This window comes from Apium graveolens, chromosome 8, assembly GCF_009905375.1.
Source record: "Apium graveolens cultivar Ventura chromosome 8, ASM990537v1, whole genome shotgun sequence".
Lineage (NCBI taxonomy): Eukaryota > Viridiplantae > Streptophyta > Magnoliopsida > Apiales > Apiaceae > Apium > Apium graveolens.
Genome location: NC_133654.1, coordinates 32059850 through 32076186, shown reverse-complemented (window position 1 = coordinate 32076186; position 16337 = coordinate 32059850). Strand labels below are relative to the sequence as shown.

General features: G+C 33.7%; 2 protein-coding genes across 2 annotated transcripts; one reads left to right on the top strand and one right to left on the bottom strand.

Moving 5' to 3' along the window:
• The first annotated feature begins 540 nt into the window (after window positions 1–540).
• Window positions 541–2437, top strand: LOC141678139 (berberine bridge enzyme-like D-2). Its single transcript, XM_074484383.1, has one exon. It carries the CDS (start codon window positions 558–560, stop codon window positions 2199–2201), a length of 1644 nt encoding a protein of 547 aa, XP_074340484.1. The 5' UTR covers window positions 541–557; the 3' UTR covers window positions 2202–2437.
• A 1548-nt stretch (window positions 2438–3985) lies between these two features.
• Window positions 3986–15972, bottom strand: LOC141677415 (peroxisomal acyl-coenzyme A oxidase 1-like). The gene is made up of 14 exons (XM_074483342.1): window positions 15425–15972; window positions 12269–12377; window positions 12091–12152; window positions 11644–11853; window positions 11255–11342; window positions 10435–10597; window positions 8743–8941; window positions 8339–8536; window positions 6842–6973; window positions 6538–6658; window positions 6135–6245; window positions 5688–5757; window positions 4539–4722; window positions 3986–4447 (listed from the first exon to the last, which is right to left on the bottom strand). Exons 1-14 carry the CDS (start codon window positions 15560–15562, stop codon window positions 4238–4240), a joined length of 1995 nt encoding a protein of 664 aa, XP_074339443.1. The 5' UTR covers window positions 15563–15972; the 3' UTR covers window positions 3986–4237.
• Window positions 15973–16337: the final 365 nt, after the last annotated feature.

The following is a 16337-nucleotide window of genomic DNA, read 5'->3' as shown; positions in this document are numbered from 1 at the left end:
CATGTTGCTGATCATTGTTAATTATGCAGATGAGTTCTGCGCAAGCATTTACAAGAAAACTACAAACATATGAACAATCATCAATAGATTCTTCACCTCTTGTTGAGCAATAAACATTTGCACAGACTGCAGTATCATTTGCACAGACCACAGTATAGATGAATTGGCACCATGGTATTGACTACATTTTTAGTAATTAATACCTATAAGAAGCATAAATGGGCGGAGATTGTGTAAAAATTAGAATCTTGAAGTGCAAGTCCTGTCAGCTAGTTATATAGTTTGTTTATTTCTGTAGTTGGTCTCATGCATAAAACTTTTGTCACCACTCCATGAATACCTGTTGCTAAAAATATATCTATGAAGGCCGGCCAAGTTTATCTGTCTTTATACTCATCTTCCTATTTGTTTGTCCTCAACCCCTAAATTTATTCTAAAATTGTATTTGTCCTCAACATACAACTTCAAGACAAATTCTATCATATATATGCATTTCATGGATATCCTATCTTTTATATTTAATCACTTGACTCTGTACAAAAATAGACTTGAAAAAGATGTCTTCAATCTCCAAGTTCTTGATTTTCATCTTCATCGTAATCTTTTTCGTTCCATGTTTATGTGAAGATGACACAAACATCAACGTTGCTTCCTGTTTAATTCAACAAAACATCAATAACTTCACCATATATTCGAACCCGAATAATGGTACTTCTAATCACTACTTTGATCTCCTGAATTTCTCCATACAAAATCTTCGGTTTTCAGCTACTTCAGTGCCTAAGCCAGTAGCCATAATTTTGCCAGAGACCAAACAAGAGCTTGCGAGCAGTGTTTTCTGCTGCAGATTAAGTTCTCTTGAAATCAGAATAAGGTGTGGCGGTCACAGCTATGAAGGCACTTCGTCTGTGGCCACTGATGGACGTGCCTTTGTAATCATAGACATGATGAACTTAGACAGAGTTATAGTTGATCCTAGACCAGACTTTGCATGGGTGGAAGGTGGTGCAACACTTGGCCAGACTTACTATGCTATTGCTGAGTCGAGTGATGTTCGTGGATTTCCAGCCGGATCATGTCCAACTGTGGGAAGTGGCGGGCACATTGCTGGTGGTGGATTTGGGTTGATATCAAGAAAATACGGGCTTGCAGCAGACAATGTAGTGGATGTGCTTTTGGTAGATGCAGAAGGCCAGTTGTTGGATAGGGAGGCAATGGGGGAAGATGTCTTTTGGGCTATTAGAGGCGGAGGTGGAGGAATTTGGGGGATTGTCTATGCATGGAAGATCAAGTTATCAAGAGTGCCTAAAACTGTCACAGCTTTCACAGTGTCCAGGCCTGGTACAAGCCGTGATGTGGCCTACCTTGTGGACAAATGGCAACATGTAGCACCAAAGCTAGACGATGAATTTTATCTGTCGTCTTTTGTTGGTGCTGGATTGCCCCAGAGGAAAGGTGTAATCGGAATATCAGCAACATTCAAAGGGTTTTATTTAGGTCCTAAAACCAGAACTTTGTCAATCATAAGCAAGCAGTTTCCGGAATTGGGAATTACAGAGGGTGATTGCAAAGAAATGAGTTGGATTGAATCAGTCGTTTATTTCTCTGGTTTGGATGATGGAAGCTCTGTTTTGGACTTGAAAAACAGGTACTTGAAAGTAAAGGGATACTTCAAGGCCAAATCAGATTATGTCAGAACTCCGATACCAGTTTCGGGAATCAAAGAAGCTTTACGCATACTGGAAAAAGAACCAAAAGGTTATGTCATATTAGACCCTTATGGTGGAATCATGAACAGAATAAACAGTGAATCAATTGCTTTTCCACACCGAAAAGGTAACCTTTTTACAATTCAGTATCTGGTAGAGTGGGGAGAAGTTGACAACAGTAAAAGCACGGATTATATAGATTGGATACAGGGATTCTATAATTCTATGAAACCATATGTTTCATCAGGTCCAAGGGCTGCATATGTGAACTACATAGACCTTGATCTCGGAGTGTTTGAACTGATCAGTAGTAAAACCGCTACCTTATCAGATGCTGTGGAAAGAGCTCGAGTGTGGGGAGAACAATATTTCTTGAAGAATTACGATAGATTGGTTCAAGCCAAGACGACTATTGATCCTAACAATGTGTTCAGAAATCAACAAGGCATTCCTCCAATGCCTACAGCGGTTAATTTTAAAGAAAATGTGTAAGTCAAGAACTCTCGAATTCTATGCTATACTGAAACCTTAAAATATCATGCTCTAGGCGTCACGCTTTGACTTGTTAAATATTATGTAAACTATTATTATCGGAAGTTTGCAGGCCTGGCTGTAAACTAGTACTAGAACATTAGGATATAGCTGTATCAACCAAAACTGATAATCGGCTAAAAAATTATCAGATTCGAAGAGATTTCATGTAATCTTATGCCTTCTACTTGAGCAAATATGACTGGTTCTTATGAAGAGCATGTCTCTGGGAACTTGATTAGGGGGATGTTCCCACCTTGTGACTCACAAAATCAACATCAAGTAATGCATTACATTGAGTCAAATTTGAAAAGTACAAGAACTAACGCATGATCAAGTAAAACACCTTCAAGAACTAAGACATGATCAAGTAAAACACCTTCAACATTGACTAGGTAAATAAAACAGCATAACACAATGGTACGCATTTTCCTTAAAAATACTAGCGGACAAAATTCAAGATTCAAATTGCGATATTACTCACAATGTGTAACTTAGATTTTGATAATGACGTTCACATAAAGTTTCGTCCAAAAATACTAATTACGTAGACCAGGTGCTATGTAATGTGCAGAAGAAATTTGAAAGGTAATATCCTGGTATTAAATTTAAGAGTAAATTGTTTATTGTATCTCTTTGATTTGGTTACCGGCACTTTGCACCTCATACAAATTTAGAAACTGCATTTTGCACCCCTTCCTTTTTGCCATTAACGATAAACATGTCAGAGGTAAAAAGGTAATTTGACCATGTCTAATTGTACTTTAATCATTAAAATTCAACAGATTTTTCATTTATACCCCTGGACAAAAAAATTTTACAATTCTCACCTTCAATTATAAAAATTGAACATTTTAATCAATTTATTAAAATTTTTAATATTCGAATTTTTATAATTTTAAAAAATATATATTCAAAATTTTAAAAATTGAACATTATAATCAATTTATTAAAAATTTTAATATTAGAATTTTTAATAAATTTTTTAAAAAATATATTCAAATTTTTATACTATTCGTATCATAAAAAATATATTCAAATTTTTAAAAAAATTATATTCGAATTTTAAAAAAAATATTCAAATTTTTATAATATTCGAAATTTTTGAAAAAATTATATTCGGATCATAAATTAAAAAATTCAAATTATTTTTAAAATTTGAGTATTATAAAAATTCTAATATAACTTTTTAAAAATTAAAATATAAATTTTTTAAAAATTCGAATATAAGTTTTATATTCGAATATTATAAAATTTCTAATATATTTTAAAAAAAATTATAAAATTCAAATATTATAAAATTTTGAATATAATTTTTTTTAAAAATATAAAAGTTCGAATATTAAAAAATTTAATAAATTGGTTAAAATGTTAAATTTTTATAGTTGAAGGCTAAAATTGTAAAAAAAAATTATCCATATATAAATGAAAAATCTGTTGAATTTTAATAATCAAACTACAATTAAATATGGCCAAATTACTTCTTTACCCACATATTTAACAGTAACAGCAAAAACTATCGGAAGAGGGACAAAATACAGCGCCTAAACTTGTATGGGGTGTAAAATACAGCACCTAAACTTGTATGGGGTGCAAATTGCAATTGTTGAAACAAGTGGTACCAAAATGCCAATTACCCAAATGAAAGGAATGTAATATGTAATTTACTCTAAATTTAACCTTTTACAATGAATTATGTTGCCAAGTGCCAACATAATCCCATATTATTTAATAATTTAAGTTGATAAAAACAAATTAATTTGTAAATCAACTTTATTTGGTTATACTTGTACAAAATTTAAGAGAAGAACCCTATTAATATCCAACAATTTACTCCTGAATATAAGATTAAGAACTGGGCACACTTCTCACTTGTTCTTTGCCTTGTACCTGATAATTTATATGGAAAAAGAATAGCATTCTCTCCTGTATTAGGACAAGGAAATACCATAATAGCAATCTCACTAAATTTAAAAGATTTGTTTACTGGTATTCTTTCAAAGCCTAGATAGGTGTAACTTTCCCTTGAGCAAAGGCTTAATGTACTCAACATAGCCATCGGTCACAACAGAATCATTCAGTGGATCCTTCCACGCAGTCTCGTAAAGCTTTGGGTATACATTTCCGTCATAACGGCCAAGGACTGAACCAAGGTAGTGGTCTGTGTAGTTGAATGAGTCTACTAGTGCAACGGCATTTGGCCGAACCTGATGAAAAACGACAGGTACAATGAATTCTGAACTCCTAAAAGATTGAAATAACAAATGCAACAATTATATCCCTTCATAAAATAGCAACCTGGGAATATAAATTTCTAAGTTGAGTATTTGCAAGTGAAGCCTGCTCAGCTGTGATAGTGCAGGTAGCCAGAAATTCACCCTGGTGCTTGTGAAGAAGAGACAGCGCATAGATATCACAAAGAAATACAAGTTGCTGTTTGACCCCCTTTCCAGGAATTTCTTGTTTCAATTTATCAATGAATCTGCAGAATGACAATAAATATATTATATCCTTTATATAATAAACATAATAGAGATATTATCCATAGTAGTAATTAAGGTTCACGTTTGAATCTCATCAACAACATATTAAAATAGAATATTAATATTAGATAAAAGTGCCAAAAAAAGATCTAGAGTTTCAATTGAATACAAATTAAAGATACTAACAAATGTCAAGGTTCTAATATTGACAAGTGACAACTTCAGAAAATAATATCCGTTCAGTTATATGTTTTAAGGTCAGGATACTTGACAACTACCTGCGATTCAAGTACATACAACATTATTACATGTGATAAGAGCGGTCATGATATCAGTAAATTCTTATTTACATTTACAAAAACAATCTAAAACTAAATTATAGTAAGAAATGTAAAAGAACCACAGGTATAAAACATGAGAATGTTATATATCAATAAAAGTATAAATGAATTAAGATACAAAACACCAATGGCTCACTACAGCATCATAATCATTCCTATAATACACAGGAGACAGGTGATGTATATGGCCAAAGTCAAAAGAATTGGACAAAATTTTAGATGCTTACATTGGGAAAACAATTAACCTAACAGAATAAAGTTAGAGGAAAATGGTCTATAATTTAAAAACTGTATTCTCAAAGGGAAATCATACACACGAACTGACTACAACTCATTAGATATGAAGACCATTCTGTATACTGCATTTCTTCTACTCACTCGGAGTATAAGCTTTTAGAACTCATTTGAGGAATCATATGGTAGTTAACATCACAATCACGTTTCCATAACAGTCATAACAGATACATTCCCGGGCACTTGCATGATTTTTTATTTTTATTTTTTTAACTAAATATTGCATTGTTTTGTCAAGTAGATTATTAGAACATTTTGAACTTAAAGAAAGAAGTGTAGTTTTACAACAAAAAATGCTTTAAATGAAAACCGAGAGGAGACAAGCTTACTTGGAAACTACAATCAGCTGGCAGTGAGCAATTGCTACCTCAGCTAAATCTGCTGACAGTTCCGCAAAGCCTATAGTTAACGAAACAAATGCATAAGCATCTTTGTAGTCATTTAAAACTTATATATCATTATCTACAACAATCAGACACCTAATCTTGGACCATAAATGCACTGCAGAAACTTCTTAATCTAGAAGTTCATGATATGTAAGTAGCAGATTGTACCCCCACTTTGTGCTTTTATTTTATGCTGTCCAAGAATACCAGGAAACTAATGTTCCTTCCTGTTTATCTACAGGTTTGTTAGCTGATCTTCTTAATGAAGATGAATCTTTGATTGAAAAAGAAGAACTTTTCATGTCCTTCTGGACGTTGCTTCTGCTCATAATTTGTGGAAAAATAGAGACTAAAAACATTTTAATCACAACTTTATAAATATTATATCACCTTCTTCAGGGGTTGGAAAATTGCGCAAACTCTGAGCACAGGAAACAACCATTTTGAATGCCCTAGCCTCAAATGCCTCTAGTATTGCACCGAGATCTAGCCAATCTTCAGCTGCATGCAGTGCAAAAGCTAAATGATTAGGTGTTCACTATTATAAACTGCTACAATGACATCAATGCAATCTTGCATGTGATTCTTTGAGCTGACTACCATGTTAGTATTAAAACATTTAAGATCGCAATCAAGTCTAACATGTATTTCCCCTGTTCAAAGCATTAACACTAAATTACCAAGAGTCACATATTTGAACATTATCAATTCATCCAAACAATATTTCACTACCTCCTAGTTTTCAATACACAACTAGAGAGCATTAGACTGCACTTGGTAAAGAAAATAATACCTCTTTCAACATTTGAACGATACTGCAGCAAATGTTCGGCTCGCCCCATATAAGAAGTTGTCCCTACCGGCTTTTTTCCAGATCCCAACTGAGACACAGTCTTCACAAGAAACCTCGCAACCTACAATAGAGCTTTGTCAGTAGAAGCAATAATACTTAACATTAGGGCTAAAATATAACATAGGCTAAAATAGAGCATAAGATGCACTGGTACCCAGTGGTTACAGTCATATTTGATACAGTGGTTCCCTACTACAAAAATATGCGAGTAGAATACTACAAAAAATAATATTGCTATACATACCTGTAAAAGCAGCACCATATTGTCTCCTTCATATGTACAGGCAGGTACATACATTGCGAACAGTTCAGGAAGGCCACTGCTACACAGGTAGCCATGGCCCCCACACAATTTCCGACATTCTTCAATAGCATCCTGGACACAAATTAAATCAACCATTTTAAATGAAAGCTGAGATAGCTTCAATCAAACTTCTGACAAACAGAAGGAACATTCAAATGAGGTAATAAAGTTGCATATAATTAATAGTGGTGCCCCAATATAGAAGTTGCACCCAAGTATCTAACAAAATTATCATACCCAATATTCACAAAACGAAAATGAATTGGGTTAACTTTTTAAATGGTTAGCTTTTTAAGTATGAATAAAATTAATAACATTTTCTGAAACACGAGTATGTCTATCTATGTGTGTATAATTTAATATAAAGTCACCTGCTACATTAATCATTTTCTGGTGGACGTCTAATTAGATGAAATCGGGGCTGTATAAATGCAAGTAAATTAACTAAATAGTATAGTTACTCATTCTTATATCTCTGTAGAGTATGTCTATGTGAATCTTCTAATTAAAGTGAAACTTCACTTCCTATGTGCAGAGTAAAATTAAATAAATTTTGCATATTATTGGTACATAAACTCTGATAAATAGGCATAACTGTTCAGGAGAAAAAAATGTATTTACACGTCCCAAGCACAGGAAAATACATGAAAAGCTGTAGCAAAAAAAATATCCGCTGAAAACTGCTAGAAGGCAACCTTGTCCACAGGAGATGATCAAAGTTTGCTGTTGAGACAGTCAGGATACAGCTCCAGCTTACTACTACGGAAACTCTATTAACATGATTAGATGTTAATGACAGTTCACTGCCAAAAGGATCGTGTACAAATCCACTCTATAATGAACACTCTAAATTAAGTTGTGTTTGCCATACGAGTCTTTTTCTTTTCTACAAGTCTATTAAGTATGAGGTGTATATAATGATCAAATAATTTAATTTCAAATAATACAGGTTTGTTATAAGAAAGATCTGATGCATTAAATTCCTTACCTTCCTGCATTCTAAATTTGCCTACAGAAAACAAGAAAGTCATCTATTTAAAAATGAAGAGGCTACTATAAACAAGGGAAATGAAATATCTAATATTCATCCCTTTCAGCTAAATCGTTTTAAATGCTACATAAGTTAAGATAAATGGGCTTTTAATATAATTAGAGAAAGTACCAAAGTTGCAACCAAATGTACAATAGATACAATTCTCTTTCCAATATTTTCTTAAAATGGACTGAAACAGACAAAAGTACCAAATTTCACCCTTTTCACTGACAATTTTGAATGTATAACTAGAATTCAACTGATTATTGGTCGGCTAATGAACACATTAATTTTTATTCAAAATGATATGACTTTTTAAGGCACATGCCACCATGCACACGCTTGGAGAAGAATAATTTTTTAGTCAATGAAGATGGGAGTAAAAGTCGGAAGTAGTGACTTACAGCAGTTGCAGTTGTGGTCAAAGACTTAAGCCCTGCAGTACATGCATGTGCCTCCTGCAACATTGAGAAATCATTTGCATTCAATCTGGCTGTCACATCACCATACAACCATTTTAACCATTCAGCAACAAATCTGAATGCATAAGCAGAAGCCAGCAAGGGGAAAAGCCTGTTTTGCTGTGTTTTGTAATCAATGACCTAATTAAAAAACAAAGGGAAGGAGTTAGATCTTTGGGGAAAATGCTAATGAGCATCCCAAGAAAATAAAAAATGCGTGTTTTAGTAATTTCATGGTAAGGCCAACCTCAACATAAAAATAATTGAATATTTAACACCATTAAACAATGTACACTTTCAAAGGAAGACGGCGTATTTTTTAAGGCTTAATTCAGGTTTTTAATTACCTGAGTCTCCGGTCCACCATTCTGTGAACCAAATTGTCTGCGAACACAACTATATCTTGTAGCAATAGTAACTGCCCTGGATAGGGCAATCGAAGCATCACTTACAATAGTTTGCCGGACATATACCATAGTCCCATAGATAAGCTGGCGAGGAACATCAGAGTATGTACATTTCCCTTCTCTCGAAACCTGCATGACACTGAAAATTCAAATGATATCAGAATAACAATCATACCCACACATACATTTTTTTTAAAAGCCAATTCATAGAAACCAACCTCCAGTTGTAGTTGGAGGACAGGAAATACAATGACTCAAAGACAAAACAACACTAGAGGACTAAACAAAACGAGACTGAAATAATAGTGAAAAGAACTGTAGAATAGAATCCATCAGAATACAATCTACAAAAACATCCCTTGTAATACAAAATATATGTTGTATACAATTGTAGATGAGAGCTTACATACATGACCAACATTGCCTGTTTGGCACGCTACTTATAAGCCACTTATGGCTTATAAGCCCTTAACAGCTTATCGACGAGTGTTTGTCGACCCAACTTATAAGCTGAATTTACAACTTATAAGCTGATAAGTTGAAAGTTGGCAATGACGTACTTTTTTCCAACTTATTTTCATTTTTTCACTTTTTTCTAAAGTTTTGATTTTAAAATATAAATTTTTAAATATTTTCTAATTTAAGATTCATGAACTAAGATAATTATATTTAATAATTATTTGTTTTAATTCATTTAAGTAAAAAAAATTCTGACTTATAAGTAAATTTATCCAAACACTTATAGAACTTATAAGTATTTATCAACTTATCACTTATTTCGCACTTAATCATTTTAAGTCATAAGTTACTTATTTTAAGATTTCCCAAACGGGCACTACATTCTTGCTATACAAAAATTATTAAACTGAAGAAAACATAATGGAATAGGAAGAGTACAAGTAGGATTTCCATCTTCCATGTGTTTCTCTTACACTAAAGATCACTTGTATCAATCAAAAAGTTTCACTCATACGCCACCTTTTACATATGCAACATAAATTCTCCCAATTATTATATGCCAATGATCAAATAGTGTTCAAGAACAGATTCTAAGAACTAGAGGCTCTAATTTTATGTTTTCACTCTAGAGATTGCTTTTTTCCCGCCAAGGGAAGCACTTTGGTGGAACCTACAAAAGCTTTATATGTAGCATCTCAGGTCACCCTTTGTCCGATAAAACAGAGGCACAAAGCACCGACACACTAAAAATGAACTCAGCAGAGCACTGGATGATATTGCCCGAAGGATTTAGTAAAATCGACCCAAATTTGACAAGCTTCAGCAGCTTCTTAGATCTACACCCATTAATCAGATTTGTCAACTAGTCTTTCTATGGAGATTCCCTGGTCACTTGCTAAAAAAAGTATTAAGAAGACAGACTTTCTAGTTTCTTCCGATTTTTCCCAATCATTTGCTAAGAAATTATGAACATAAAACTAACTGGTTTCTGACAGTTAAGCAACCACAAATTTAAGATTCACTTTAACAGAAAATTTTATTTTCTGCAAATTCTTGCACTACAACAATAATGGTGCTATTAGCTAAAGTGCATAGAGCATTAACGAGAAGATGCACATTATTAAAACGAGTAAGAAAGAGATTCATAGGGTGTTGCTTAGTTTTTTGACTTACCGCATCAACATTTGGTTTCTAGGTATACGCACATGATTAAATCTTAACACGCCGTTATCCATTGTGTTGTATCCTCCATTTCCAAATTTCGTACCAATATCACCAACAGTTATGCCCGGAAGAGGTAAATGATCCTCTAAGCTCCGCAGTTGGACAATAAAACCTTCACAAAGTATTTGCACATAGAATGTCATTATGGTTTCTCTAGTTACTTAACAAAATTACCCTCCCTCCATTCCTTTTTATTAGTCATTATTAAGAATTTCACACACACACAAGAAGCCATCATATATAAATTACAATGTGAATAACTTTGTTACTGTACTCATCTTACAGCTTTGTTAGTAGAAAGATAAGGTAAAAACATAGTGTAATCATCCCTCCGTCCCTCCCATTTATTTACATTTGGGTTGGGCACGGAGTTTAAGAAGAATAATAAAGTAGTGGAGGAAATTTAAAAGGTGGGTAAAGTAGTGGGACCGATCAATATTTTATGTATAAAGTGGGTATAGTGGAGGTAAGTAGTGGATGTGGTTAATATTTATATTATAAAAACTTTACTACTTTTGAAAGATTTTGAAATGTAAAAAATTGTAAGGGACATCCCAAAAAGGAAAGTGTAAAGAAATGTTTGGGACAGAGGGAGTATATCAACTTAGAGGCACTCAAAAGAAGTTTGATTATTTCATATGCTTTAAAATTCTGGCACGACTGAAAGTAATCACAACAAAAACCTAAAATGACTTAGTAAAGGGAATGGAAAGAGTACTTGCTCAGATAATTTCCAGAAAACGATGAGGAAGAGTTGATCTGTAATTACCATGTACCCCATGATCTTGACCCTCGGTTATAAGACGGGCATAAACAACAGCATGTGTCGATACTTTACCTAAGCCTCCGGGCCACCACTAGTAAGATAAAGTGAAACAAACACATAAGTGAAAGTTTGGGAAATCCTAGTATAGTGAAAGTTAACCAAGTTAGACATCAAGCCAGTATAAATAGTATTAGCTATTTTCTTTTCTTTTCTTTTTTTGAAATGGAGGGGGGGGGGAATTTAATTGTATTATTTAAGTAATCTGTAGTTGTTTATAATATAAAGTTATAAACTAGGACTACAAGTGAAAGACCACGCAAAGGCACTTTAAAAGTTTTATTATCTGAGAAGAGCCCAAAAACTAGACATGTCTCGTAAATCAGAATACTCACTTTGCTTGATGTAAGTGTGGGACTGTGAATCACAAACTCGTCTGTTTTGGAATCAAATGTGGCAGTGGTTTCAAGACCTTGTATATTGGATCCATGACCAAGTTCAGTTTGTGCATAGCAGCCAATGATTTGCATTTTTTGGGCAAGCGGCAACCACTTTTCTTGCTGTTCCTCAGTACCTTGTCCTTTTATAGCAGGAACAAACATTCCCTGGCCAGGAACAAAATACAGTATAGATGAGACAGTCAAGGACCTAATACAGTGGGGGTTTTATTCTCGCTTTTGAGGCAATGACACAATTTGCAGACAATACATATTTATAAGTCCAAGTACAACAAATGAGCCCCTTATGATAATTAACAGACACAATTCACTTTCTACAGTCCATCTGTAGATCAACATAAGCAGACAAAATCTACGACGGTAACCACAAAGAATAGAAGTTACCCAATGAAGATCTGTAAAGGTAGGTTCATCTATAAAAAATCTTAGCTTAGTTGCCTCTTCATCTGCAATATTAAAATTATAACCAAGTAAGTAATTTAACCAAAACTACAGGTCATAATTTAACTCTTCTTGGCCTCTGTACAAAAAAATAACTTGAGAATTTTGATTAAAGACCTACAAGTTAGATTTAGTTCATTGACCAGCTTAAATGCATAAGCTGATTTTTCAAGGGTGCACTTGAACAAGGCCTTTCTGTCGAGCATAGTCCTGTTATCCTTTCGAAAAACCTAAATCCATAACAAGAGATATCAGGAATTATACAAAACAAGAACAGTAATTAGAAAAAAAAATTGGCAGCTAGAAGTGACCTTGCAATTTAGTAAGATTTATATGAATCCCCATCTAAATTAGTTGGTTTTCAAGTGCTAAATCATCAAGTCTTAAGATATGTCTGAAGTATGATTCATCTACAGATTTAGTAACAACTGATAGTCCCATAAGAGAGCAAACAAAAAGATATGCTTTTAAACTTTTAAATTGCCTACTTTTAACTTTATATAGCCGATTACCGGATCAATATTAATTGCTGACTGCTGAGGTCAGATAAAGCAATTTAACAATAATTTCAGGTATCTAGAATCTAGGATTGTCGCTTAACTTATAAAGCTAATCATTTTGAGGGTTATTTGTTAAATAAGAATGGTACACATTAAATGAGTAAATTTTGAAATTATACAGCACAAAATTAAAGTTGAACCATTCAGGCACTTCATTATTTTAGTTATGGTAGTTAATAGAACAGCCTAGAATATGATTAACCAACCAGTTTTAGTAAGGAGTAAAAAGTCCTAAAAGAAAGTAAGCAAGGTATTTCTAAGGATTCTGATTATAAGGTTGTTCCCAATGCTCCTAGAAAAACTTGTTATAACTGTGGTAATACTAATCATCTTGCTATTGATTGCAGGAGGAGTAAGAAAATGAAAACTGCTATTCCTGAGTCTGATATTAGGGGTAGATCAGTATTTTATAAACCACAAAATCCTTGTTTTCATTGTGGTAGTAGTTGGCATTCGATTTATACTTGTAATTCCTATCATAAGCTGTATCACAACTATTATGAACCTTTGCCTAAATTTGATAAAGTTGCTTGTGTGCTCCATTCTCTTGGTTCTACTAAATCTGCTTTTGACAAGACAAATCCTGACAAAGGAAAAACTGTCAGAAGTACTCCTGACTCACAAAGGCTTAAGTTGTCCAAAAAGAGGGCCCAACAAGTGTGAATCATTTTGATTCATTAAAACTTGTAAAAAGTTAAACCCATAACACATTCAAGCACCGAGTTTTGACTATGTATTAAAAGATAATGAGCCACTTTCCTGCATTTTGTGAAGAGAGTTGACAAGTCTAAGTCTAACTTGCTTTGCAATAACTTGCCATCAATTTAAAGCAACAAAAATCACAACATAGCAGTTGCAAGTAAGATGTTTAGAAGATGATTATATAAAAAGGAACACAATCTAGGAAGTACCGACACTCCAAAAAGGATGCCGTATGCGTGTCGGACACGGCACCGACACGGCTGAGTACGTGTCCGACACGCCACATGGTGTGTCGACAGAAAAAGGCAACTGATATGTGACCGACACGGGTTCGACATGCGACCAACACGGGTTCGACACGCGACCGACACGGCCCACCGACTCAGCCCATATAAAAAAGCCTAAAATCATCTTAAAAAGGCCCAAAATCTTTTTTTAAAAGCACAAACCATCTTATATTAAGCCCAATTTTGTGTCTCTCTGTCTTTTATAACCTCCCCTCTTCATCTCTTATAACTCTATATATATACAATCAAATATATACATACATCTATATATATAACGCATATAAAAATATTTTTTATATTTTTATAACTTTTTTTGCCGTGTCCCGTATACAGGACACTTTGATAATTGACGAATCCCCGTATCCCGTCTCCCGTATCGCCGTATCAGTGTCGGTGCTTCCTAGAACACAATTGAATGCCATTGTTATTATGTTTCTTTTGTTATTTCAAAAACAAGTGGTGTTCTGTTGACTGCACACTACTAGAAATTGTTTTTTGTCTCCCTCCTTCCCATCTATTTCTTTACACTTTCCTTATTTGGATATCCCTCTCAATTCTTTACATTTCAAAACATTTTTATGGAATATAAAAATCAATTACATCTTCTGTTTTCTTCCCATATACTCACTCTATATGTTAAATATTGGAGTAGTGCAGAGGTACCAAATTGGGTACCAAATTGGGTACCAAATGACGTAGCATTGGTGATTTGACATTACAGGATGATGCTATTGGTAGAACTAATGTGAATGCATGGGGGTGTACTATTATGATTAATTTGTAGCCAATCAATGCATAACATTTGACATTTGGTATCCATTTTGGGTACCAATTTGGTACATCTAGCATTATTCCAAACTAGGAAGCATGAGTTCGGGTGCGGGGGTGCGTGGTGCGGGGGGATATAGGAATTCGGCAAATCTAAAAATATGGGGATTCGGGTGCGGGGGATTCGCCAAACATTAATACATTAAAAATATATTTGTATATATCTTTCAGGAGTTTCAACCAAATTAAACTAAATAATGAACTACATAAGTTCATCATGAGTACATTATTGTTAAAAATATATATTATTATTACTTGATAATCCAACTGATGCATTTTAGCATAGTTAATTGATTAAATGTTCAAGTATCTGTATTATCTTCTCTCACTCGTGAATGAGAGAAGAATCCCCAAGAATCCCCGTGCACGCAAGAATCCCCAAGAATCCGGTGCACGGTGCGGCAAGAGAGTGAAGAATCCCTGCTTTCCAGATTACAAATATTGATACTTGATAGGTCCACCACTTTACCCACTTTCTTACTTTACACCACTAATTTACTCTTTTTCTTAACCTTTGTGCTCACACCCACCGTAAAGAAATGGGTGGGACGGTGGGAGTATTAAATTGTGTGAATTTCTGATACTTAATTATTTGATATATGTGTGTTGGACATTTATTTAGTGTGCTTATTTTCGATGAAGTATGTATGCTACCTTTTAACAACTATGGGCATTGACTTATAAACAAATGTTCCCTGGCTTGAAACAACTAAAATTCATTATCGTGAAATTCTCTGCTTAATTGATAAAAGATTATGTACCAAATTGGTTTTCCATAAACAATCTCTACAATAAACACAAAGACGTAGATTAAATAAGGTCATCAAGATTACGACATTTACGAGAAGAGCAAAAATTGGAAAAACAAAAAAGCAAAGACATAGAAAGAAGGGTAATTACAGGATCACTAGCAACAAGCTTGGACATACGATCAACGAGATCGAAAGACTCCTTAGAACCAGCCCAAACAATCTTCATTGCATCAACATCAAACTCAGCCTTGCTCCTCTCATCAGCTAAATAATCTACTCCTTCCATTTTTCAGTTAAATTTTAAGGTTAAATTATCCTCAAAATTCAACTACAATTATACTAATATAGGAAGTAGATATAAATATGTGTGTAAGAAAGATGGGGGGGGGGTTGTGTTGAGTTGTGTTGTGCAGTAAATTTAAGGTTGAAAAGATAGAAAGAGGAGTTTGGTTAAACTGGAATTGTATGTAACATTATCAATAATCTTGTTCTAACTACTTTCTGGTAGTTGTTGTTTAGAATTGAATGAATGTATGTGTAAAATGTGTTGTTTGTGTGTGTGTGTTTCGGACAGGTTCATTGAATTGGTTGTAACGCCGGTTTTTGAATTGGTTGTAACGCCGGCTTGGCCCAAAAGAAAAGAATATCTACCGGGTATCAGAGGATCTAGGGCCCCGGCGGTTATTTGTTCCCCATTTTATATCGACAAATGTTGACCTCTGCATATATTGCACATTTTCTGGTGATTTTTAAAATTTTAAATTTGAATTGGATAAATTTATTCCATTTGAGGTTAAATTTTTGTGAAACATACGTGACCTATGTCTAATTGAATTTTTTCATTTAAAATCACTAGCTTGAGAAACCGTGCGATTCATGAATTTTTATTAATATTTTTATATTATTTAAAATTATAATAAATTTCTTTTAGAATTATTATCTTATTAGTATATTTATAAATATTTGTTGCTGAGATTCTAACATGAATCTTGAATAGTGTATAAATAATAATATAAATATTTGTTGTTGGTGGGGTCGAACCTGAAAACTTTAGTATTGTA